Raw genomic sequence first — 27745 nt, forward strand, 5'->3', positions numbered from 1 at the left:
AACACACTTGAACGTGTTTTATATTAGGGAGTCTTTTGGAATCCCTTGGAGTATAAAATATTTGGGGTGTTTTGAGGGTGTCAAGTAGAAAAATATTTTGTAATTGTGGTTGTAACAATTTGCCGCATAGTGAATATTTTTCTTGATTGTCGTTTGGCAACGGCCATGGTTTTTCTCCACTTGGGGAGTTTTCCACGTTAAATTATCGTGTTCTCTTTAATTTCTCAGTCATTATTTTATTCTCATTTGTTCCTGCTTGAAGCCGATCCGAAGGGCGGGAAAAATAGCGATTTTCCCAACACTTTTAACATTTTGATTGGTCAAAACGCTAAACTTTATTTTTTATAGTGTTCAGTAACATAGCGTTTCGATTAACTTTTAAAACATAAAGTAGCATTTTATAAAAAGTTAATGCATGTAACATCTATCTTTAGTGTTTTATGAAAAGTACTCAAGTAGCTAACAGCTAAACATTGCTAAAACAACTAACGGCTACTAAAACAACTAATTTTGCTGAACACACTCATAGATAAATATTAAAATTTTAAATTTAAAAAATCCTTTAAATGAGGACGGGAAAAAGTTTTAAAAGTTTGCATTTGAAAAAATAGAATATTAAAGGAAGAGATATTTCTCGACTTTGATATATGAATATAAATATATAGATATAAGATTTAAAAGATATAGAATATATAAAAATAGATAAATATTGATTTTAACCTTAAAAGTACCTTAAATGATCCTATTAAAATATAGAGAAAAAAAATAAAAAATTTTCCTAGAAATAATATATTAGATAAAGAGAGAGCCAAACTTTTTTACTTTCTCAACTTTAGTACTTTTTTTTTATTTAACTGGAAATGGAGTAAATGATCATAAACTCAAAATTAATCAAAAGTCATTTTGTACTAAATTGAACATTCAGTAAAACTTTAAATCTTAAATTAGTGTGTAGCTTTTTCTTTTTCTTTAATTTTAAAGAATAATTCAAATGTAAAGCTTTGAATGATTGCCTTTAACAATGGTAGGTAGAAATAATTTATTCAAAGATACTCAGCCTTTCCTACTGTTATCTTTTTCCAAATTCTAACACAAGCCAGACATGTAAAACATGTCCAAATCCAACGGTCAATGACGTATTACTAACATGCAACTTGATGTCGGTCTAAACATTTAAAATGCAATTTGATGTCGGTCTAAACATTTAAAAATCAATTTATAATTCCTAAAGATTAATGTAGAGTCAAAGTTCAAATGGAAGCCTCAATTAATTGTGTGTGTTTCTGTTAGTCTTTTCATTAGCGTGAGGACTGAGAATTTTTAAGTTTAAAATCTCTTGACTGTATAAATTTTTACGAATTTTATAAATTAAGAGGATGAATGCTTTTATTATATAGCTTATTTAATTATTTCGGCCTGTTGAGCTTCATAAATAATTAAAATAGAAGTGTCGATATTTTAAGTTTTTGATTTTTATTTTATTTTTCAAGATTTTTAAGATTTTATATTTTATATTTTATATTTTATATTTTGATTTTTAAGATTTGATTTTTTAAGATTTTTTAAGTTTTTGATTTTATATTTTGTTTAACTCGGCATAAAATGCTTGTATTTTAATCTGAATTAGTTCAGTTATGTGAAAAATATTTTTTATAAAGAAAATAATGAACTCAAAAGTCAAAGCTAAGAGAAAAAATAATTGAGAAATGTGAAACAAGTTTCATTATTTAGGTTTGTTTATTCTCATAATAATTAAGTGACTACAAACGTGTGTGCAAATACAAGTGTTGAAAAAATTACAAATGGATAGTTAAAAGCACGCGTATTGTTGCAGATAGCGGTGTTGTTGGCTCTTCTGCCGTGTGCACGCGGGTGGTGTAGGATAATATTTTAACGTTTAATTCTCCATTATATTTGAAAATTTTATTACTATAATTATCATTTTCCAAAGATGACTGTTACGAACAGTCCATAATAGAACATGAGAACTTTTAGTCACAAGCCATTGCCCTTAGTAGGGATGTGAAATGGGTCATAACATAACATGAAAATACGAGTTGTCTAATATAAAGATAGAATAAATTAAACTTGAGTTTAAATGAATTTGTGTTATAAACGATTGATCTGATAGCAGAGTTAGAAATTTTTTCCAATGGATAATATGGCTTTGCCCTTGGAGTGACCCGTATATAACATGAATTTAAACGGGTTATGTCAGAGTTTTACTCATCTAAACCGTTTATTTAAGGATATAATATAAGTTCATATATAATCTATCTATTAAGCAGTTTATGCGGATTATATGTATTGTGTTTCTCACACGTATACAACTCATTAAATTAAATTTTGTTGAATTTTTTTTACTCATATAAGATATATTTAATTAGACAGGTTACATATATCGTGTTTACGTCACTAGTTTAATTTTTCGTATTGTGTTCGTGTTTGAATAATTGACATGATTATTCAACAAATCATGTTCGTATTAACTCTAATTGTATCGCTTATCATGCGAATTTCTGTTAAACTTAACACAACAACCCATTTCGATGCCCTTAATCCTTACTACTAAACTAAAAAATTATTATTATTATGATTGTTGTTGTTATTGTTATTATTATTATCTTCACTCAATTACGTAAACATATTATATCGTATTTATATACATTTACTATAAGGAATGGAGGATGAAATCTTAATTCTCAAATCATTGTTCACTATTTGCATGCTTGAGAAAAGTTTTCAAACACAATTGTAGATTGGGTATTTAACCAATAAAAACAAATTGGGTATTGTTTAATTAATCCACTGTTTGAAAAAGAAATATACGTTAGAATACGAATTTCAAATTTAAATTTTATTTCACTTAACAAAAGCGAGTGAAAATTATACTTTAAGGTATGCATTACAGACCATGTATCAAAATACTCTGAGTTTTCGTGGACTAATGATGACATGACACGTGTATGATAAAAGCAAAAATCTTATAGTGCAACTGGATGATCCCTTTATCCATTATTAAAGCCAATTATACTTTATAATGCAACGTAGAGGATTCTCAGCTACATTGGAAGCCTATTTTCCCGTTATTTTCTTGGACACTTTTTATTTATTTTTTTAGAATGAATTTTTATTTGTTTTTATTATTGAAATAATAGCTAAGCTACTTTTTTTAAGGAAAAAAAAATGTTAAGCTTGTATCTTTATTTTATTTAAGTATTTTTCAATATTAGTAAAACTTTAAATTTAAAAGGATAAATGGTAAAAAAAATCCTGAATTTTAATATTTTCATCAATTCTAGTTAATTCTTCTAATTTTATCAATTAATATCGTGAATTTATTTTTCCTATCAAATCTACCTTCCGTGTGTATTCCATCAAATTAGTGCTGACGTGGCGGTTAAATCAGATTTGACCTAAAAAATGCCTAGTAAATATTAAATCACCAGTTCATATGAAATAAAATATTATTCATTTTATGTATTAAAAATCTTAAAGATTTAAAATGAAAAACTAAAAATTGTTATTTTAAAAAACTTATAAATGTAAAATTTTTCTGCTAATAAAAATTTTAATAACCTAACAATTTTCAAAATAGAAATATTAGAATTCTAATTTTTTTCTAACACAACAGTTTTCACGTTTATATTTTAAGTTCAGTTTAATTTGATTTTACAATTTTGACCTAAAATCTTAAATCAACTTTTCAGCTTTTATATTTTATAAAATTTGTATTTTTAAATTTAAGAATTTAATTATAAATAATAATTTTTATATATTTTAATTTAACTAAAAATTAATATTTCATAAATAATTACTCCATATTTGATTTGAACTAAAATTAAAAATAATTGAAAGGTTTCAGTTTATTATTGATTAAATTCATATAATAAATGTATAAAATAATATTTTTTAGTTTTCAAAATTAAAAAATAATAAAAATATTTAAAATTTTAATTTTTTAAAATTTTATATACAGAAAATTGAATAATTTTTATATTAAATATTTTTAAAATGATTCTGTTTTAAAATAAAAAATAAAAAATTAAAATTTTTTATTCCACGTGCACCGGTGTTTTAGCACTAATATGGCATTTCAACGGGACTCACATATCATACTTAATTGCCACATCAGCATCAACTTAACGGAATGCTGCTACAGGCTAGATTTAACAGAAAAAAATAAATTCACAGTATTAATTGATAAAATTAAAAACATCGACCATAATTAATAAAAAGTGTTAAAATTCAGGTTTTTTTTATAATTCAATAAACCATTACGCTACCATTCAATTTCTATAAATGTTCATCAATTACAATAACTGCTAATAACATATTTTTTTGAAACCAAGGTGGCCACAGCACCTCCCGCCCTAGTGGTTTTACAAGGATCAAAACATTATTTCTATTAATTATATTTAATTATATTATTCAATAAGTAACATTTACGTCCGTTTAGAACAAATAAATTATTTTCTATTAATTATATTTAATTATATTATTCAATAAGTAACATTTACGTCCGTTTAGAACAAATAAATTATGATTGTAAAATTCATTTGTAAATGAATTTCAAGTTAAATTTATTTACAAATGAATTTGTTATATTTGGTATGCTACTACAATTTAAAATAAGAAATTTAATTAAATTTCATAAAGTTATTATTGGAAATTCTTAAATGAAAATTCATTTGTCTTTATTTTCTAAAATAATTTAACATAATAATTTAATAAAAATATTAATATAAATAAATACACTCATATTTCACCCTAATTAATTAATTAATTAACGATTAATTATGTTTTCAAATTTCATATTTTAAGTCCTTGCAAATGTTTAAATTTTATTTTCATTAATAGATTAAAATATATTAAAAATTAAAAATTGATTCGGATTCAATGTATAATCATAGTTGTGTATATTATCAACTTCATACTCTTTAAACAAAATACTAAAAAATCTAGAAAAAAAAAATATAATTACAGAGATATATAATAAGAAGAAAAAAAAATTACCACTTTTATTTTATATATACCATAATATTAATACAAAAAGTAGTATCATATAATGTTTTTCCGAAATAAATTAAACACATTAATAATTCATCAAGTAAAAAAAAAAAATATATATATATATATATATATATATATATATATATATATATATATATATATATATATATATTAACAAAAATGTTAGTGTGCTTTGTACAACATGAATTAACTAATATATATTCCGCAACATGCTTCACATGATGATAGTGAAAGCGTTCATAATTTAATTATCAAGGTCATTAATTATATATATTATTTAGAATCAATTATACTTTGGTTTTGCAAAACTTAATTCAGGAAAATGTGATTTTTTTCGTTAATGATTAGACAAAATGTGATTTATACAAAAGTCAACTACTTTTTGTTTGAAGATCACTGAAATTGTTCGAGAAAAGAGCAGAAGTGGAAATTCAATTGTTAAATAGAAAATGAAATCAAAGTTAAATTCAACAAATTAAATTTTCTTATCGGGGAAAAATAATCAAATCCAATCAAATCAAATCGAATCGAATTAATTTAAATATTAATTAAGCTTACTATTTTTGTTATATTTTATTTATTAGATACTAATGCGTGTTTTTATTTGTAAATTGCATCTATTTGAAACTTCTTAGTTTTGACATAATAAGATCAAATTCTAATTAAGCTTAATTAATTAAAAAATATAATAATATTAAATAAATAAATAAATAAACTACTAATAGCAATGTTGGGTCATGATCCAAACTGTAGAAAAGTAACTTTCAGTCTTTATTAGTCAACTTATTCCAAAAGCTATTTACCAACAAAATAAAATCATGACTACAACATAACATCCGTAAAGGTTGAAGAATAGCCATCAATGTATTATTGATTAGTATAGTATTGAACCAATTAGGGAATAAAACGATAGTAATGAAAATGATAGCTCTGTAATAAAGAATAACAATTCAATAAAACATTAAAAAATTTAAAGAATGAATTAACAATATAATAAGACATGTGGGTTAGGTTCAGAGGAAGCCCTTGTTGTACTTAATTTAAATTTATGGTACTAATTGCAACTTGGTGGGGTTGGCCTACATCCTCTGCTTCCAAGATACCACATGTTTTTGAACACCACAAGATTCTTTTGATTTCTTTAATTTTTTATATTTAATAAATAAGAATAATATAAAATTTTAATTAAAACAATATATTCAAGTTGCAGAAAAAAAAAAAAAACATTCAATTAGTTTAGTTCAAATCAAACTGAATAACTGAATTTTTATATTATAGAAATTTAACTGTGTAAACATACTATTTTTACATACATAATTGAAAAAGATAAACTATTAATTTTGTGGGAAAAAGTTAGCTTATAGTAATACTCTTAATTTATTATCATCAACTGTGTATAACTGTTTTTTTTTTTTTTTTTTTTTAGTTTTTTTATAATATATAGTTGGAATAATAACTTTAAACACTAGTTATTAATATAAATAATTTATAGAATAATAATAAAAGTAATATAGTTATAATATAATAACATGCAATAAGCAATATAAATGAATTTGAAAATGAGATAACTCATGAGCCAGCTTGCGAGTCTAATAAATAAGTTAGTCCATGACTCTTAATGAGTCAAACTTCCTCAAGCACAGCCTTAACTCATTTAATAAATAAAAAAATTAGGGTCGACTTGATTAGTTCAAAAAACGAACACAAATCTAGACAAAACTTTTGTCAAATTGAACCTCAAAGTGTTCGCAAGCTGCTTGGTTTATTTATAACTGTATCATTACGATCCAACATGGGACTTGTGACCGATATGTGGACAAGTGTAACATAATCACACAAGACAAAACACAAAAAAGTACATTGAATTTAAAAAGACAAGAACCTATTTATCCTTGAGTATTAATCTCAATAATATCATACATGCAACTAGGGATTAGCAACATTAGTTTCCCAATTCAAATGTAGTAACTATAGATACTCTGATTACACGAATCAAATTGAAAATTCCTATATAATTTTTAAGGGGAATTGGATTGCAAGTCCACCTCCATTGAAAATCAACTACCAGAATAAAAATTTGAGTTTTTTATAATGGAATAATATTTCCTTCTCTTGTTAGGATTAATAACTTGAAGGTTTATCATAAAATAATTTAACAAAATAGGGATATTAGAGACCCTTGTTAATGAGAAAGTTATGCCAATTTTGATAATAAAAATATAAAAAATATCACATTTTTCATATATAGGAATATCTTCAATAACTTTGGAAATAAGAACAAATTATCCTAAAATTAAATTGAATTTTCTTTTTGCTTCTTCATTTGATAAAGTAGGAATCAAAGATATATAGATAAAGAGGCTCTAAAAAAAAATTCAAGATAAAAGAAGATAAAATCCGTTTGAAAGTAGAAAAATTTTAAGACTTAAAAGGAAATAGATAGCTTGAACAATGTATAAATAGTGAGTAAGTAAAATTCAAACTATATATGAAAGATTTAAGTCGATGAAATTGAGTTAAAAGATAAACTTAATCATATTGAACAATAAAAATAATCATGTGAACAATAGAGATTTTTGAACTCTATATATGACAACAAAAATTTATATCCAACAATGTTTGACATGAAATGTAAGAAATCTTTCTAACAAAATCTAAATTTTAAATTATATATTTATTAGTAAGTCATACTATTTTATGTTTTATAAGTTATAATAACGTGGAATTGCTGGGATCTCTACAACCCCCATGCAGTTCGGGCACTCAAGGATATTTCCTTGACTTATAAGCTGGATGTGCTCTTTTTGATTGAAACACTTGTTCATGGAGTTAGGATGGAAGAAATAAAACATTTGCTTGGTTTTGAGAATTGTTTTTTAGTGGACTATTTGGGGCATAGTGAGGGGTCTCTCTCTTCTTTGGAATAGTAGGTTGAATGCTGTGGTTACTGGGTATGCAAATAATTTTATAGAATGTACTGTTAAAAGTCGAGATCAGGATTGGTGCTTCACCGATTTTTATGGGTATCCATATAGAACTATGAGACGAGACTCTTGGAACTTGCTGAGGGCTTTGGCGATGTTGACCATAATTTTAGTACCAAACTCTAAAAAATTCTGCTAAGGTTTCAATAGTATGAGAATCAGTTTGATTGGACGTCGTTTGGGCCTTCAATAGACTCCCTAAAGCCTGAAAACCCCAAAATTAGGGCAGGGCAGTAACTTGCCCAAATCGTTGCCGACCTTCCTGCCGCTGGCAACGATCAGCTCCCAAAGGTACTAACGGAGCCCCCCAGACAGTCAGCACTTGTACTAGTGCTGACATGATTGATACCGACAGGCGCGCTAGGCACCCCCTTTGGCCTATAAATATGGCACTTCCCCCCTCATTTCAAGCACCTCTTGTTGCTTGATTGAGCGCTTTTCAAGCATCAACAACTATGTCTCTCCCTTGTGAATGATTCTAAGGCAATGTAATCCAACAATGCTCTTCTTCCTTAGTTGAGCCAAAGCCCGACTTGGTACTCAAACTCGATCCTTTTGACTTTCAATCACACTTTGGTCTTCCTAAGTCCAAAGCTACTAGTTAACTAATTCATTATTAATTAATCCTTAACAGTATTATAAAGACTATATTAGGGTCCTCGTGCCCATTCTTTGATATTTTTTGGAGAAAGACTCGACCTCCTTAGTCATTTTACAAATGTGGAGCTCCGATCCGGCTGCATGACACACCCTAGGGTATAAACACTCAACTCAATCTTTGTCAATTAAGCCCGGTCCGTTCGGCACCTTATAAACTGTCAAGCCCATCCGTCCGGCACATAGCATGCTTTAAGCCAATCTGTCCAGCATAAAAAGCTCGATCCGTACGATAAAATCGACAAAATTAGTTTTCAACCCAAAGCCGGGTTCACCCGGTAACCTAAGTTTGGTCCGTCCGACATCCTATAAGCTTAGTCCCCGAGTGGCACCTTCAAAACCCTACCATCTTAATCGATGGTAGAACTTCATATGACCTGATCCTTATACAAACGAGGAATGAAGGCATACCTACGGATTTCAGCCTAGATTGCGGGCCCCCGACCAAACTGAATGATCGACATCTAGAGGAATGTGTCGCATGACCTAGAATCCTTGATAAATGAGGCTACAGTCAGGCTCCCCTCCGAATTACACACTTTTCAATTAATTGTGCTTTTAATGTTTTTCTCTAATTACCATGCATTATTAGTATGTTCATGCATCGATAAATTCACATGCACGCAAAATAATATTTTGATTTCTCGGTTAATAGCCAAATCGTTGATTCGAGGCTAGTGCTTTTTATTCAAAAGGTAAACTAAAATGGAGTCCATCATGAGTTTTTTCCTTAATCTTTTTCCAAAAATAAAAACAAATTAAGGTAGCGACTCTAACACATTACACACCGTCAAAGCGCTCCAAAGAGCCAACTTGCCACATTTAAGCACTAGATAAAGCCATAATCACAATAAAAAGGAACCGTAAGGAGTTCCTCTCAGTTTTCATGAAAAACCGACCAATGGGCTTGATTGGATTAAAAGACTCCATCCTTTGAATATCTTTTCCCTCAGTGCTTCGATTGGGGGTGCACAACTGAAGACTCTATTGGGGACTTTAATATTTATTTCAAAACTAAAAAATGTAGTAAGAGTGTTGACAGTGATTTCACCATCGGGTTATAGGAAATTTCGCTACGGTTCCAATGGAATAAGAATTAGCTTGATTGGCTGTCATTTGCACCTCGAACGAACTCCCAAAAGCCTGAAAACTCTAAAAATAAGCTACAGGGGTAGGCAGTAATTTGCCCTGGTTAGTGCCTACCTGCCCTTGGCTGGCACCAACCAACCCTAGATCGGTATTGATCTGGTGCCCATCAAACACCTAAAATGGTACCAATTTTGCCCAGATCGGTATTGATCTTGAGGAGCTTGGTATCGTTGCGTTTTTGCAGGGCACCCCCTTGGCCTATAAAGGCACGCTCCCCCTCCATTTTCAAGCACCTCTTGTTGCGTGATTGAGCACTTCTCAAGCATCAACGACTCTATTTCTCCCTCGTGAACGATTCTAAGGCAAAATAGTTCGACCTTTCTGTTCTTCCTTAATGGAGTTAAGGCTTGACTTGGTTCTCAAAAGTCGATCATTTCGACTTTTAATCATACTTTGGTCTTCCTTAGACCAAAGCTACTATTTAATTAGTTTATTATTAATTAATACAAGGATTAATTAAAAATCCATTAATTAACGCTATTACAAGACTATACTAGGGTTCTCGTGCCCATCCTTAGCCTAATTTAGAGGAAGTCTCAACCTCTTCATTTTTCATTATGGAACTTGGATTTTGCCAGAGTAGAAGATTTTTGAAGTGGGCTTTTGATTTTGATGGTCGATGAGCAGAAGAAGAGTTTCAAGAAGAGATTGAGGAGCAAAGTAGATTTTGCTGCCTGTAAATGCGGCTAATTTTCTCTTAGAAGAAGGAATCAATTGTTCTTTTTCTTTTCTTTTTTTTTTTCTTTTTGAATCAAGTGGACTCAAAACAATAACGACAAAGTACCTTTCTGGTATCTGTGATCTTAGTGGTTTTGGAAAATATGCAGCGAGATCACCCAAAGAAGGTGTGCTTCTCTATTTCTTTCTCTAATATAGGATCTGGGTGTGGGTTTTTTGTCCGATCCGATTTGACAAACTTGCAAATTTGAAAATTTTTGTGGTTGTAAAACGAAGAGGAGATGAAAGAAATTAAGTGAATTTTTCTGTTCTCAACTTTGATATTGATGAAAGGGAAGCGTTAAGATCTTATTTAGGGCATAGTCCATTTGGTTGCTGAAAGAACGTGCAATTTTCTGGTTTCAGTCCCTTAGGGTTAAGATCTAGTTTAATCTAATTTCTATTCGTTGATGTTGTGGGAAAGCGTGGAAAACGAAAGAATCTGTGGTTTCCAAAAATTGGGTTCTGATATTTTCTCTTCAATGCAGTCATTTGGATTATAGTTAATGTTAGATTTAAAACATGAAATAATTAAGTTGACATGAAAACCATTAGATAAATGTAATTTGTACTGATTGACATATGAAGATAAGATCTTTTTAAGTTCTGGGTTATTGAGCTTTTGCAAATCTACAACCTAGTTCTCAACTACCCAATAACCAGAATAAGATTCATTTTTGGCATTTTTCCTTATTTGAATACCCGCTTGTCTGAGCTTTCCGAGAACTTTGTCTTCAGTGATGGAATTCATCCACTTGTTACATGGAATACATCTATTCTATTGTTTTACATTTTTTTATGGGTAGAATAAATGTATAATAACCACTTATTTTCTTTGATAGTTACTATAGCAATTTGGATTCTATTGGATGTCACATCCCTTTAAGAAAGGCGCTTTTGTTTTTGTTTTTGTCTGCTGTAATGCAATTGCTAGAAACAAACCGAGTCCCATAGATTCTGTACTTGATTCTTCCTTAATCTACTTCTTAACTATTAAGTTATGATCACTCTGGAATCTGATTTTGTTCCCTAAATTTGATTACTTGTGTAAGCCATCTCCTTTTTCCAAATGGTTTTATTAGGACACTATTATTTTTGGTTGGTGTGAGCTATTCATGGCATATGCATGTCTATAAAGTTGTGTACTCCTGAAATAATCTACTTAAACTTTTGGTTAATTCTTTTTCGTTTTTGTGTGACAGTGTGCTGTATTTGGTGTATCTGTATCATGTTGTTATTGCTTATATTTTATTTTTACCTGAGATTTTTCTGTTGGCTAAATTTACTTGTGCTTGTGTCTATTTAATTTGTGTTTTTTTTTGTGGATCCTATTTAACCTATTTAATACTTTTTGTAATTTCTATGAAAGTTTAAGTATGCCGATTTATTTCTCACGCTTCAGGACTTAAAAGATATGGACTTTTTCACCGAGTATGGAGATGCAAACAGATACAAAATTTTGGAAGTTATAGGAAAGGGAAGCTATGGAGTTGTATGTGCAGCAATTGATACTCACACTGGAGAAAAAGTGGCAATAAAAAAGATCCATGATGTTTTTGAGCACATCTCTGATGCTATTCGGATCTTGAGAGAAGTCAAGCTGCTTAGACTTTTACGTCATCCTGATATCGTTGAAATTAAGCGCATCATGTTGCCACCCTCAAAGAGGGAGTTCAAGGACATATTTGTTGTTTTTGAGCTCATGGAGTCTGATCTTCACCAAGTCATCAAGGCTAATGATGACTTGACCCGTGAACACCATCAATTTTTTCTTTATCAGATGTTGCGAGCACTGAAATACATGCATACAGGTGACTGTTTCATATTTTTTTTATTTGAATAATTCTATATTCCTCTCCTTATTGCGGGGGCACTTTTGGTGTCTCTGTGTCTTTAATCTTAACGGCACAGGCTCCATCTTCATTGTCATCCAGTATGATTGCACCTTTTTAATTTTGGTTTTATTTTTTATATTTTGATGAATATGTTGCTCTCTTAATGTTCTGAATTTAAGTTTTTTTCTGCTCCAGCAAATGTTTACCATAGAGATCTTAAACCCAAGAATATATTGGCAAATGCAAATTGCAAGCTTAAAGTTTGTGATTTTGGACTAGCTAGAGTAGCATTTAGTGATACACCAACCACGGTATTTTGGACGGTACGTGCTTTTAATGCAATATTCAGAAACACATAATAGCTGAATTATAAACATTTTATGTTACAAGTGTTCATTGATTCATCTACAGGACTATGTTGCAACAAGATGGTATAGGGCTCCAGAGTTGTGTGGATCTTTTTTTTCAAAGGTATGGTTTGACTGCCAAGTGCAATCTCATGGAAAGTTTGATTGAAGCATGTTATATGGTACAAGGGACCAAATTTCTTTTGGTTCTCTACTTCCTACTTGCATCTTTGAAATTGTATCAAATCAATTCATTTGTATGTTTTTTTATTGATGTGCTCGACTTTTTTCGATGTGTTTCAATATAATTTGTAAGTGCTCTTTTTGTTGGACTAGAACCTTACAATAAAAGCTATATTGCACTGCTGCATGTACAATTTAATTTTTCTTGTCCTAAGTTACTCATTTCAGTGAAGCTTTCTGCTTTTCTGTTCTTATTTATCTTGTTTTTTCGGACATGTATGTGCCTTTTCCGCATTTTGTTAGAGAGGCATATGTTTGGTCACACGCTCTTGCCCATTGTTTCATGAGCGTTGAATGTAGATTGTGAAGTTTATGAACATGGTGAGCTGAAGTTAATAGGATAATAAGCTTTATCAGGAGAACTTTTTCTCTAAATTTATTATATACTGAATTGAATTGCTGATTGATTAAAATTTTTAACTGTGGTTTATATTTACTTGTATGCCCTTGAATGGGTCAATTTAGATTATGATGAAAGCACATACTAGATATTAGACATTGTTTGATTCACTTTTCATTGATTGTGTTTCAATGTATACAGACAATAATAAAAACACAAACTTTGACTATTTTTGATTTTTACCCTTCACCATTGGTTCAGTCCTACTGGTGTGATGTCCATACTCAGTAGCTGTACCTTCATATGCCCGAAAAGAAAATTTAGTCCTGTGGGATGCTATTCTTATGTGCTATGGCATAACTTTGAAGCAAAATAGTTCTCTGTAAAATGCTTCTGAGTCCTTTATAGTAAGCAGTAATGCCTAGATTAAAATAATTCTTGTTCAGGGAGGACTATGAACTCTCCTGGAAGTTGAATATCTGTCATTCACGTAATCGTGTCAGGTTATGCCCAATTCTCTGGAGTGGTTTTATTAGAGCATGGAATTTCTAATACCGCTTGAATTTGCTGATCTTTATTGGTACCTTTTTGCAGTATACTCCAGCAATTGATATTTGGAGTATTGGCTGCATATTTGCCGAGGTATTGACAGGGAAGCCATTGTTTCCGGGTAAAAGTGTTGTTCATCAGTTAGATTTGATCACTGATCTTCTTGGGACTCCTTCCCCTGAAACTATATCTGGAGTATGATATCTTTGTTCCCTCTCCTTTTTTCTCTCCGAGCTCTTCTTCCTTTCCTCTATTTTTGGTTATAACCTTCTGTCTCCAGTATTGACATCAGTTATTTACTGGGATAATAAATGCAGGTTCGAAATGATAAAGCAAGGAAATACTTGACAGAAATGAGGAGAAAACAGCCTGTATCATTTATGCAGAAATTTCCAAACGCAGACCCTTTAGCACTCCGGCTGTTGCAAAGACTATTGGCATTTGACCCAAAAGATCGACCAACTGCTGAAGAGGTCTTTTCTTTGTCTTAATCTCTGGCAGTCTGGCTTGTAAAGAATGTTTTCCTTATAATGCATCATTTGATAAGTAAACATTAATGTATTCCTTATCTGCCTGAAGATTTAAGAATCCTTTTTTATTTACTATACTGAAGGGATGTAATTTTTGCTTGTATAGGCATTGGCTGATCCTTACTTTAAAGGTTTATCCAAAATTGAGAGAGAACCTGCTTGTCACCCAATTTCAAAGTTGGAGTTTGAATTTGAGAGGCGAAGGGTGACAAAGGAGGACATCCGAGAATTATTGTACCGAGAAATACTGGAGTATCATCCACAGTTGCTCAAAGACTATATGAATGGAAATGAAGGCACTAACTTTCTTTATCCTAGGTTCTAAATGCTTCCTTCTAAATTGCTATTTTCTAAATACTAGTGGTCATTTTTTGAGTTTCTTTCCCATGGTTGATATAATGTATTTTCAACGCAGTGCTATTGGTCAATTTAGAAAGCAGTTTGCATATCTGGAGGAAAATGGTGGCAGGAGTGCACCAGTGATTCCTCTAGAGAGGAAGCATGTCTCTCTTCCCCGGTATGGGAATTTACAATTTTGGTTAATTCAGGTGTTCTTATAGTTTTGACTTGTTGTATGATTGCTTGTAAATTATGATGAGAGTACCAATGAAACTCCTTAAAATAATGGCTACATTTGAATTCAGAAGATGTGGGATGTGTTACCTATATTTTCCATTGTTTATATATCGCTTTTCAATCTTCCCTTTTGGTTCCAGGTCTACTGTACACTCGAATACAATCCCTCCCAATATGCAGCAGCCAAATTCAACTGTATTTGGGAACCGGCAAGTCGCAGAAGATGCTTCTAAATCCTTTAGAGCTACAGATACAATACCTGGAAATGCTTCAAGGGCTTCTCGGCCTCCACCTCGTGTACCAACAGGTATAAGCATTTTTGTTTTGCTTGCTGTTTGTTAAGTGGTAATCCATGTATGGAAAACTATTGAAATTGAACCTAGAAAGCCTTGATGAGTTAAGTCATATATTTATTGGTTCAGTCAAAATATTAATGGGCTTGTTCAAGAGCTATAGTTGCTTATACAACTATGAAAATGCATATGATCACCTGAAATTTCTGATAATTGTTGGACAGCTGCCAAATCAGATTTTTTTTTTTTTTTTGGGCATTATGCCATTCGGTCATGTGGCAGGTGGGGATGGTTTGTAAATTGTCCATCCATGAATGCGTCTGATTTTATTCACTGGTTAGCTTACAGCTTGCTTTTGTTCAGTGCTCAGTCGAGTAACTTTTTCCCCTATGTTTCCTTTTGGGTTACAGCGAAGCCAGGTAGAGTAGTTGGATCATATGAGAATGGACAAAATATAAAAGATGCCTATGATGCAAGGATATTTTACAGAAACGCGGTCCTTCCTCCGCAGCAGTCGGTCTCTCCCCACTGTTTCTTCAGGAGTAACACGATGACACAAGAGAAGTCCATAATAGAGTCTGAAAAGGATAATTCAAGGGCCAAACAAGAAGCTGCACAGTCTAACTTAGCAACAAAGCCAGCCCCAGTTATATCCATTGACATTAATACCAATCCTTACTATCAGCCAAAAGCGAAGGTGGAACAATTAAACGAGCGGATCGCTATTGATGCAAAACTACTGCAGGCGCAATCCCAATTTGGCGCGGCAGCGGTAGCTGTGGCTGCTCATAGGAATGTGGGAACTGTCCAGTATGGATTGTCTTAGAATAATCCTTGGACGTGTATCTATTTATGTCCTTGTGTAATTAGAATCTTACGCCATTGATTTTATTAATGAAAATAAATTTCGCTGTAGCATCGAAAGAAATTCTTTAGTTGAAGAATCTTCCTAATCATACTTCCTTATTACCATTCTAGTGGTCTATAGTAGAATGCTTCTTGTTGACGGTTGAAACTCGTCTCTCTAAAGGGACAAAAGAAAAGTAGGGAAAAATAGTTTTCGTTGTCTATAATTATTTGGAGTGTGACCTCTTTAGACCCACCCGTCTGTGGTGCAAGCGACATCCACTTTGTTTGCACTTGAAAAATAGCGTTAAAGAACGGTGCTACGTATGTCCCTAGCAGCGATGTGTAATAGATAATCATTGCATGTCATGATGTCATGACACTTTTATTTTTATTTTAAAATATAATTTAATTGTTGCAATTCAACTGAGAAAATATTATTTTTATTTTTATTTAATTAATTTTTATAGAGCAATATTCGAAAAGCTTTTTTAGCTACCCACCTCAATGAAATGAATTTAATATTTAATTTTTTATAATCAAGAGACAAAATTTGATGGAAATATCTAAACAATGATAAAATGAAAGAAAAATAATTAATACTATAAAGTTATTAAAAGTATCTCTGAGTGAAACAAAGTCGAAGTATCAAAATTAATAAAAGGAAACTAGTATAAGTATATAAGTGTTTCTTAAATATATTATAAATATATTTTTTGAAACTTCCATTAATTTATTCAATTTTAAGCTTATTACTATATATTAATCCCATGATCTATGTTGCAGGAAAACTTCTCTTTGGCATTGTAACATTATGATTGATCCACATCATATAAAAATGATATTGGAAGAGAAATTTTTTTATCTATGTTCTATATCATATATAATAAGGTTTTAAATAATAGTCATCTCCACATCTCCGAAGTAGTACAAACACCTTGAAAAGTTAAGCATGCACGTATCGATGCGTATTGCACGTCCATATTCGGCGTTAAATACTCTAAACTACATGTTTTACTACTATTATTATTTTTTTATATTAAAGATGAGTTCAAGTTTGCTCATACACAACAGACTCATAAAGGAGAGTGCTTTAAATGAAGATTTGCTTTATTTATAAGGATCTAATACTCACCTTCTTGCGTAATAGACCTGAGCCTTTTTTATTCCTGTTGATTTTATTTTATTTTATTTTATTTCATAGTTCAATGACACATCTAAGATTTGTCGAGGATAATTGTAACTTTTGAACAAAATAATCCAAAAAAAGCTCCCGTAAGCGGAGGTGAGAGTGGCACCGGAAGAAGCTGATCAGTTGAATCATAATAATAAGAAGGTGAAGATCAGAGATGGTGTGGGGGGAAACTCTAGGCTAAAAGATGGCGAGCAAGCTTCGGATCGGATAAAAGGAGAAACTCAGAGGAAATGCTATTTCCAGGTTGCATTAATAAAGGATACAGCTATGGAAGAGGCTGAAATCGACCCTGAGATGTGGGACAATGAATGCTATGCGTCGGATGATGAATCTGGGGACGAGTTGGATGAGGAGAACACTGAATGTCCTACAATAAGATTTTGAAGATGGCGAAGGAGGTTCTTCATAGACTATGGAAATTAACATTGATTATCAAGGTTCTTGGACGCTTGATTGGATTTAATTATTTACAAAGGCGGTTAATATGGAACCTTAAATCTCCAGTTGATATGATTGATATTATCAATGGCTATTTCATGGTACGATTTTCTAATCAATTAGAGTACGAGCATGTTTTGTATGGAGAGCCTTAGCTAGTAGCGGATCATTATTTGACTGTTCGTCAATGGCAGCCGAGTTTCGACCCGAAAAATTGTAGGAATGATAAACCATTGGTTTGGGTGAGGATTCCTAATCTGCCAATAGAATATTATGCTCAAACCTTTTTGCTGCGATTTGGGCAATGGATTGTGGTTCCATTAGAGTGGATGATACAACTCTAGATGCTTCAAGAGGAAAGTATGCTCACATGTATATGGAGGTCGATTTGTCCAAGCCTCTGCTATCCAAATTCCAGTTGAGAAGAACGATTAAGAGGATTGAGGATGAGGGGATCCACCTAATATGCTTTAATTATGGTTATTATGGTCATCAGAAGGATATGGTTAGGAGTGGCGTTAATTCGAATCGGGATTATGATACTCCATATGAAAGAGATGCTTCAGGTGATAGCCAAAAGGCTATGTTGAGGTGAATGGGAATTCGGGGCTGGAATGGCTGGTGTAGTTAGTGCAATTGATGATCGTCGACTGTCGGATGTGTCTTGTGTAGCTCAAGTGAAGGTGGTACACAAATTTGGGCCTTGGATGATTGTGAAAAAATTGCAAAGGAAATGTAGCAAGAAATCTTGGATATTAGCAAGTACTGAGGCACAAAATAAGGAATTAGTGGATGGCAAGGATTATCTAACTCTAATTACGTTAGTGGCTCCTATTGGGCTTGTTACTATCCCTTTGACCCTTGTTAAGTCCATTCCAATTGGATTGCCTAGCCCGCCATTGGACTAGTTAATAATAAGCATTCCTCCATAAAGCCCCTACAGCTAAGCTTCTTGAGCTAGCCCAAAACAAACTAAGGCCTACCCAAAGAGTCCCCTTCGATCCCAAAACTATGAGCCTCTAGCTCCTCTTGCTACGCCATCTAATACTTAAGACCCAATTGCATTTAAAGCTAAGAAGACCACCGAGTCAACTCCCCAAACCCATTCCCAGAAAACCATGGTTGTGCCCCCTTTGGACAAGAACCTGGTTTCCTCAATGAATAGCCAAGTTCCAAATGAAACCCCTCCTTCTCCCCCTTCAGTTTCTCGTCCGTCATCCTCCTTCTCTATGACCCCTCATTGAAAAGTAGTCTCTAATATGGCGGCGATGAAGGGTGGCCATATGATGGTTCTTGGCAAGGTCGGTGTGGCACGGTTGCTATTAGAAATGTGAGTGACCTTGTAGAAGTTTTCGCTCCGGATGCTTGAAAAGATGCTGATACGATAATGGAACCACCAGGGTTCTCTAAGTCTCGGGACGATGGTCTAACACGTAGGCTGAGTCAGTCGGGTACTGACGCTACTGTGGGAATGAAGGTTGAGACCTCTGCTTCGTCTTTGGTGTATCCAATTTTTTGGAGTTTTGATTTCGGTCCATTTTGCTATTTGGGATAATCCCCTTTCTTCTTCTCATATGTTCTTATGTCAATTATAGTGTGGAATATCCTATGACTTATGGCTAAGAGAAGTCTGTGAATCCTTCTTGATAATTGTAAATGAAATAAAATGTTGATTTTGGTTATTTGAGAGACAAAAAAACTCTAGTTTTCGAGCTGATTTTGTTTCTCTGAAGCTTGGTTTTGATGAGTGGATCTGTGTGGAGGCGGTTGGCTTTAGCGGTGGTATTTAGCTTTTTGGAATGTCCCTCTCTCAATGACTTACACCGATTCCCAATTTATCCACTACCGTATCGTGGATTTTGGTTCTCATTAATGGGATTTTATGGCTATCTATACAAGCCCTGCTGAGCTTCTCAAGTCCAATTTGTTCTCTCTTCTTTGTATCAAATTGGGTCTTCTATTAATGTTCCCTGGATGCTTGCTTGTGATTTCAACTCTTTTATGTCTCATGAGGAAACGATTAGTGTTGATCCCCATGTGGGTATCTTGTGTGCATAATTCAGGGATTGGTTCATTCCTTGGGTTTGTTGGACTTAGTTTTGTAGGTGCAAAGTTTACCTGGTGTCGTGGTTCTCTAGCTTCGATTTTTCAAGCTACCCACCTTGACTGGTCCCGTATTGATCTTCAGTGGTGGAATCTTTTTCCTTCGGCTATTTAGACATCTAGAGCGGGTTGGATCGAACCATTGTTTGCTTCTTACTAATTTTGAGGAGATGGGTCAGCAACCCCATTTTGTGCCCTTCTAGTTTCAGGCAGCTTGGTTCTCTCACCCAAGCTTTATGAAGGTGTTACAGGCTCATTGGCACTTGAATTTTGATATTCCTAGTAATTTATCTGGCTTAAGTTTGAAATTGAGTATATGGAATAAAGATGTGTTTGTTAACATCTATAAATAGAAATGACGGATTATAGCTCGGATTATAGGGGTTCAGGAACGTCTTGCCTCTAATATCCATATGGGTCTTTGTAAATTGGAGATTGTTTACCACTGATTTTAGCATCAGGCTGTAAGAAATTTTGATACGATTCCAATGACATGAGAATCAGCTCAAGCGGATGCTGTTTGGGCCTTGAACACACCTTCAGAAGGCGAAGGACTCAAATCAGGCAAAAAAAGGGCAAAGGCATAAAACTGCCTTGGTAGGTATTGACCACATGGTCGACAGTATTGACCACATGGTTGGAAGCACAGCCGCCGATACTACTGGGAAGGTGGCCAGTATTGATTTTTAGGTGGCTAGTACTGCCGTATTTTTGCTTGGCAGCCTCTTTTGCCTATAAAAAGGCACTCCACTCCCTCATTTCCTCACCTATTGTGGTTTGATTGAATGTTTCTCAAGCCTCAATGACTCTCTCTCTCCCTCAAATGCGATTCTAAGGTCACGAAGTTCAATTTTGCTCTTCTCCCTTAGTCGAGCAAGAACTCGACTTGGTTCTCAAACGTTGATCTTTTCGATGTTCAATCGCACTTTGGCCTTCCTTAGACCAAAGCTACTAGTTAATTAATTTATTAATTAATTTGCGAATTAATTAATAATATATTAATTAACAATATTATAAAGACTATATTAAGGTCCTCGTGCCCATCCTTAGCAATATTTCGGAGGAAGACTTGATCTCCTTGATCAAGAAGCGAATCGAGGAATCCGAAGTCGCATGCACATGCAAATCGACCTCTCGATCGCAGCTAGACGTAGGGTATAATCACTAAACTCAGACTTTATCAATTAAAGCCCTATCCGTCCGGCACCTAATGCATGTTAAGCTTGGCCCGTTCGACACTCAAGCGTGGTCCGTCCGGTACGCTTTAAACCCATTCCAAAAATGGCAAAATCCTACTGTCCTAATCGACAATAGAACTTGGTGGTCCTTGATTCTCAAACAAACTAGGTACGAAGGCATACCTATGGATTTTAGCCTAGGTAGCGGGCCCTCGACCAAATTGACGGGTCAAAATTTAGAGATATGTGTCGTACGACCTAGAATCCTCGATAAACGAGGCTAGAGTCTGGGTCCCCTCCGAATTACACACTTTTTCAGTTATCTATGCTTTTAATGCTTTAACTATAATTGCCATGCATTATAAAGTATGTTCATGCATCGATAATTTGACATTCATCCAAAACACTGATTTTGATTTCTCAAATAAAGTACCCAAACCATTGATTCATACAAAAGAAGTCGAAAACTTAGTCCTTGAACCCAATGATTCGAGGCTAGTGCATTTTATCCCAAAAGCAAACTGAAAATAGAGTCCTACACAGGGTTTTTTCCTTAATCTTTTTCCTGAAAACAAAAACAAAAATAAATTAAGGTGGCAACTCTAACACACCATACACCTGTCAAAGTGCTCTAAAGAGCCAACTCGACATCACTTAAGCGCTAAACCGAGCTATAATCAATTTAATCACCAAACAAAAAGGAACCATAGGTGATGGAGGTCCATCTAGCCTAGCCTTACAAGCTGTCTTAGACATGGGCCTTGGTCTTGACTCCATTAGTGAAGTTGATGAAGACACTCCAAGTGAAGATGGATTTAGTGAGAGTGACATGTTCAACTTGAAGCTACAGCTCCTTTTGGGGCCATTTGGGGTCCTTCAAACCGTCATCTTTGAAGACAACAATCAAAGACCACTTGGTTGATCATTGATTATGAATTTCAGCCCATTTGTGTCCAGCTATGCTCAAACCCCACCATTTGTGCCCATACTCAGCACAACCCCACCATTTGTGCCCATACTTAGCAAAAGCTGTCTTCAACCCCACCATTTGTGCCCAAAACTAGCATTAGCTGTCTTCAACCCTACCACTTGTGCCCATAATTTGGTGCCCTTTGAAATTATGTTTCTTTAATTAATTTATGGCTGTTGGTGTGATGGCCATTATGTTAGTTTATGGCTGTTGGTGTTATGGTCATTATTGTTTCTTTAATTAGTTTAATGGCTATTAGTGTGATGGCCATTGTGTCTCTTGTTTCCCTATTTAAAGGGGCTCTTATGTACTTTGAAAGAGGAGAATTTTTGAAGAACAAGAAGGTGTTAATCACATTTGAGTTTTATTAGTTTCCAAAAACTATTGGGTTTTGTTTGTTTCCAAAAACAATCATCTATCTTTGTCATCTTAACCTTCTCCATCAAAACCTTAGCTTTTCCGCCACGCCATCAGTTGGTATCAGAGCCAACAATCTTACACTCTTTCCCTTTCATTTGTTTTCATAGTTATGCTTAATAACCAACAAGCATCTCTTAACAAAGACAAACAAGTCATGTCGGAAGATCAAGATCCAGCCTCAACAATTGAGAAAATGAGGTTGGAAATGGAAGTTCTTAAGGCCAAGAATGAAGCCTTAGAAACACTTATTCAAAATACCCCCCTAAATACCCGAAATCCTCATGAAGAGGAACTGATTAATGAAGATTTTAATGGAGAGGACCAGCACCTTGTGTTGGGACGTGGAGGTTTTAGAGGAAGAGGGAGAGGACTGTTTCATGGAGGACTTGGCCAAGGGGGAAGGCGATTGCCACCACCCATCCGTGTTGAAAGACAAGAAGAATCTTTCAACTATAAAATCGAATTACCTGAATTTCATGGTAAGATCGATGCTGATGCCTATCTTGAATGGGTATACTCAATGGAGAGATCCTTTGAACTGAGGGAGGTGTCCGAAGACAAAAGAATGAAACTTGCTGCTATGAGGTTGAAGGGATATGCTGCCCTTTGGTGGGATAATTTGCAAAGGCGAAGAATGAGGGAAGGGAGGCCTCAAATTACTCAATGGGATATGATGAAAGAAGAGATGGATGTGGTGTTCTTACCACCCCATTGTAGACAAAAAATGATTGAGAAAATGTTGAGCCTCAAACAAGATACTAAAACCGTGGAACAATACACCATGGAATTTGAGGAATTCTTATTGAAGTGTGAGGTCGAGGAGACCGAGGAGCTGATCATGGGGCGTTTTCTCCAAGGCTTGCGTTTTGACGTCCAAGGCATGGTAAGCTTTTACCCTTATGAATCTCTTATTGAATTGAAGATATTAGCATTGAGAAGTGAGACAAGTTTGAAGCATTCACACCAAAACAAAACCAATACCAGACCTTTTAACTACAAACCAAGCTCTAGTAGCCCCCATTCTGCCCCTATCAAGACCACGTACACACCCTCACCAAAACCCCCTCTTCAAAACACTTCCAGCACACCAAGAAATACCCAATCTGCCCCACCATCCAAAAGTACCTCTAAGAATGCTTTGAAATGCTTCAAATGCCAAGGGTATGGACACTTCCAATCTGAATGTCCTTCAAGGAAGGTAATGACCCTTAGAGAAATAGAGGAGATTGAGGAAGAAATATACCATGCTAATTCTTTTGTGGTAAATGATGAATTGAATGTTGATGAGGGTGCAACCCTTGTTTGTGATGTAACGGAAGATGGGAAGTGTTTAGTAATGATGCGTATCCTGAGTATTGAAAAGAGTAAGGAGGATTGGAGGAGGAAATCGCTTTTTCACACCAGATGTTTAACAAAGAACAAGTTATGTGAAGTTATTATTGATAGTGGTGCATGTGAGAATGTTGTATCTAATGAAATGGTTGCAAAGTTGGGATTGAAAACCGAGCTAATTAACACTCCTTACACATTGGCATGGTTGAATTTTGAGCATGGAATTAAGGTAACTAAGAAGTGTCTAGTCCCTTTTACAATTGGGCAATACGTGGATGAGGTGAGCTGCCATGTTATCCCAATGACAGCTTGTCACTTGCTTCTTGGGAGACCTTGGTTGTATGATAAGGATATGCAACACCAAGGAAAAGCCAATACTTACACATTTTTCCATGAGGGTAACACCATCTTGCTCACGCCGTTATTACTCGAGAAGCGAAAGAAGAAAAGAGAAGTTGGAATGGTCGGATTGTTATCCAATGATGAGAAGAGTGAGATCATGGAAAGGCTGCCTAGCTATGTTCCAATTGATGTGGAGGATGAGTCCAAACAGAATCATATGATTCCAAAAGAGGTACAGTTTCTTATTAGAGAGTTTGAGAGAGTTTTCCCAAACACTTTACCTATCGGTTTGCCCCCTCTAAGATCAATACAACATGAGATCAGTTTTGTTCCGAGAGCTCAAATTCCCAATAAACACTCCTATAGAATGAGTCCTAAAGAGAGTGATGAATTACAAAAGCAAGTTGATGAATTGTTAAAGAGAGGCTTTATAAGGGAGAGTGTTTCTCCTTGTGTTGTGCCAGCCTTTGTTGTTCCTAAAAAGAATGGCAAGTGGAGAATGATAATAGATTCAAGGGCTGTTAACAAGATAACGATCAAGTATAGGTTTCCTATTCCAAGGCTTGATGATATGCTTGATCGATTGCATGGAGCTTCAGTTTTTTCAAGGATTGATCTTGCAAATGGATTCTACCAAATTCGTGTTAGAGAAGGTGATGAGTGGAAAACAGCCTTCAAGACCAATGAGGGGCTGTATGAATGGTTGGTCATGCCTATGAGACTCTCTAATTCACCTTCCACCATTATGCGGCTCATGAATGAGGTACTCAAACCTTTTCTTAACAAATTTGTGGTGATATACTTTGATGATATTCTGATCTTTAGTACTAGTTTACATGAGCATTATATGCATTTGAGACTTGTTTTTGAGGTTTTAGACCGTGAATCGTTGTATGCTAATGTAGAGAAGTGTCATTTTTGTGATAGCACCATTAGTTTTTTGGGGTATGTTGTATCTAAAGATGGTATAAGTATGGATTCTGAAAAGGTCAAGGCCATTGTTGATTGGCCTATTCCAAACAATCTGTTTCAAGTAAGGAGTTTTCATGGGTTGTTCTTTTTATAGGAAATTCATTAGAGGTTTTAATACTATAACAAGTCCTATAACAGACTGCATGAAAAAAGGGGTGTTTAAATGGACACCTCAAGCCACCCTTGCTTTTAACACTTTAAAGAATGCAATGATAAAAGCTCCTGTTTTGGCCTTGCCTAATTTCAGTTTACCTTTTGAATTGGAATGTGATGCTAGTGGAGTTGGGATAGGGGCTGTTTTGAGTCAAGAAGGCAAACCTATTGCATTTTTAGTGAAAAATTGAATGAGTGTAGGAGAAAGTATTCTGCCTATGATCTTGAGTTTTATGCCTTGATTCGTGCTCTAAGACATTGGAGTGCATATTTGTTGGTTAACTCTTTCATCTTATTTACTAACCATCAAGCCCTCAAATACATACAAAGTCAAGCTAAGCTAAGTAAGAGACATGCATCTTGGGTTGAATACATGCAATCTTTTGATTTTGTAGTGAAGTATAAGGATGGTCCAAGCAATAGAGTGGCTGATGCATTGTCTAGGAGATATGAAGTTCTTAGTACCATGCATGCTCATGTAATAGGATTTGAGGATATCAAGACCTTATATGAGAGTGATAGAGATTTCGGTCAAAATTGGGAGAGAGTTAGGAAAGATGCACATTTAGGGATTTCACTATTCATGATGGTTATCTTTTCAAGCTTGATGCTGTTTGTGTTCCTCAAAGCTCTTTAAGGGAAGCAATTCTAAAAGAAGTCCACGGTGGAGGTCTAGCCGGTCACTTTGGAAGAGACAAAACCTATGAATTTGCAAGCAGGAATTTCTATTGGCCAACGATGTGGAAAGAGGTTTCAAGACTTGTTGAGGGTTGTAATACTTGTAAGCAATCCAAGATGACCATACAAGCTCATGGACCATACATGCCTTTGCCGATTCGAAGCTCACCAAGGGAAGATGTAAGTATTGATTTCATTGTTGGCTTACCAAGAACAAGACGAAATCATGACTCCATTATGGTCGTGGTAGATAGGTTCTCAAAAATGGCTCATTTTATTGCTTGTAACAAAACTAATGATGCATCTCATATTCTGAATTTGTACTTTGAAAATGTTGTAAAACTCCATGGAATTCCTAGGAGTATAGTGAGTGATAGGGATATAAAGTTTTTGAGTCATTTTTGGAGACATTTGTGGGCAAGGTTAGGAACTACCTTGAAGTTTAGCACGACCTTTCATTCTCAAACAGATGGACAAACAGAAGTAGTCAATCGAAGCTTGGGCAACATTTTTAGAAGTTTGTTAAAGCGAAAAGTGAAGAATTGGGACTCTTTGTTGGCTCATGCTGAATTTGCTTACAACAGTTCGAAGAGTAAGACCACAAATTTTACTCCTTTTGAATTGGTTTATGGAGCTAATCCACTTATTCCTCTTGATTTGAACAAAGCACACTCTAGTATTCCCTCTAACCTAAAGGCTGAGGACAGAGCTACTGAAATTGTCAAACTCCATACTAAGGCAAAAGCACATATTGAGAAGAAGAACGAAGTTTACAAGATGCAAGCCAAGCTAAAACCTGTTGTAGAATTCCAAGAAGGTGACTTAGTGTGGATTCAATTGAGGAAGGAATGATTCCCTTCTAAAAGAAAGAATAAACTTATGCCCAAGGCTGAGGGTCCTTACAAAATCATAAAGAAGGTAAATCAGAATGCTTACAAAGTAGAGCTACCCCCGACTTACAAGATTTCTAACACCTTCAATGTAAGTGACTTATCCAAATACAAGGAAGACACCATGACAACTTCTGACCAAGTTGAAACTTTTCAAGAAGGGGATAATGATGGAGGTCCATCTAGCCTAGCCTTACAAGCTGTCCTACACATGGGCCTTGGTCTTGACTCCATTAGTGAAGTTGATGAAGACACTCCAAGTGAAGATGGATTTAGTGAGAGTGACATGTCCAACCTGAAGCTATAGCTCCTTTTGGGGCCATTTGGGGTCCTTCAAACCATCATCTTTGAAGACAACAATCAAAGACCACTTGGTTGATCATTGACTATGAATTTCAGCCCATTTGTGTCCAGCTATGCTCAAACCCCACCATTTGTGCCCATACTTAGCACAAGCTGTCTTCAACCCCACCATTTGTGCCCATAATTAGCACAAGCTGCCTTCAACCCCACCATTTGTGCCCATACTTAGCAAAAGCTGTCTTCAACCTCACCATTTGTGCCCATAACTAGCATTAGCTGTCTTCAACCCTACCACTTGTGCCCATAATTTGGTGCCCTTTGAAATTATGTTTCTTTAATTAATTTATGGCTGTTGGTGTGATGGCCATTATGTTAGTTTATGGCTGTTGGTGTTATGGTCATTATTGTTTCTTTAATTAGTTTAATGGCTATTAGTGTGATGGCCATTGTGTCTCTTGTTTCCCTATTTAAAGGGGCTCTTGTGTACTTTGAAAGAGGAGAATTTTTGAAGAACAAGAAGGTGTTAATCACATTTGGGTTTTATTAGTTTCCAAAAACTATTGGGTTTTGTTTGTTTCCAAAAACAATCATCTATTTTTGTCATCTTAACCTTCTCCATCAAAACCTTAGCTTTTCCGCCACGCCATCAATAGGGGAGTTTCTCCTAGTTT

The 27745-nt window shown here is 34.2% G+C and overlaps 1 protein-coding gene across 1 annotated transcript; it reads left to right on the top strand.

The window, feature by feature from the left end:
- Window positions 1–10395: 10395 nt before the first annotated feature.
- On the top strand, window positions 10396–16182 carry LOC105632438 (mitogen-activated protein kinase 19). Its single transcript, XM_089723953.1, has 10 exons — window positions 10396–10669; window positions 11944–12352; window positions 12572–12699; window positions 12788–12847; window positions 13901–14050; window positions 14173–14328; window positions 14492–14703; window positions 14801–14902; window positions 15102–15268; window positions 15665–16182. Exons 1-10 carry the CDS (start codon window positions 10646–10648, stop codon window positions 16078–16080), a joined length of 1824 nt encoding a protein of 607 aa, XP_089580079.1. The 5' UTR covers window positions 10396–10645; the 3' UTR covers window positions 16081–16182.
- Window positions 16183–27745: the final 11563 nt, after the last annotated feature.

This window comes from Jatropha curcas, chromosome 7 (assembly GCF_041381405.1).
Source record: "Jatropha curcas cultivar XTBG-Jc1 chromosome 7, XTBG_Jcur_1.0, whole genome shotgun sequence".
In the NCBI taxonomy this organism is placed as follows: Eukaryota; Viridiplantae; Streptophyta; class Magnoliopsida; order Malpighiales; family Euphorbiaceae; genus Jatropha; species Jatropha curcas.

Coding starts and splice junctions, on each gene's coding strand:
- LOC105632438 (XM_089723953.1), top strand. CDS start 10,646: ATGCAGCGAGATCACCCAAAGAAG. Junction 14,329..14,491: donor ATCGACCAACTGCTGAAGAG/GTCTTTTCTTTG, acceptor TTGCTTGTATAG/GCATTGGCTGATCCTTACTT. Junction 14,704..14,800: donor ACTAACTTTCTTTATCCTAG/GTTCTAAATGCT, acceptor TTTTCAACGCAG/TGCTATTGGTCAATTTAGAA.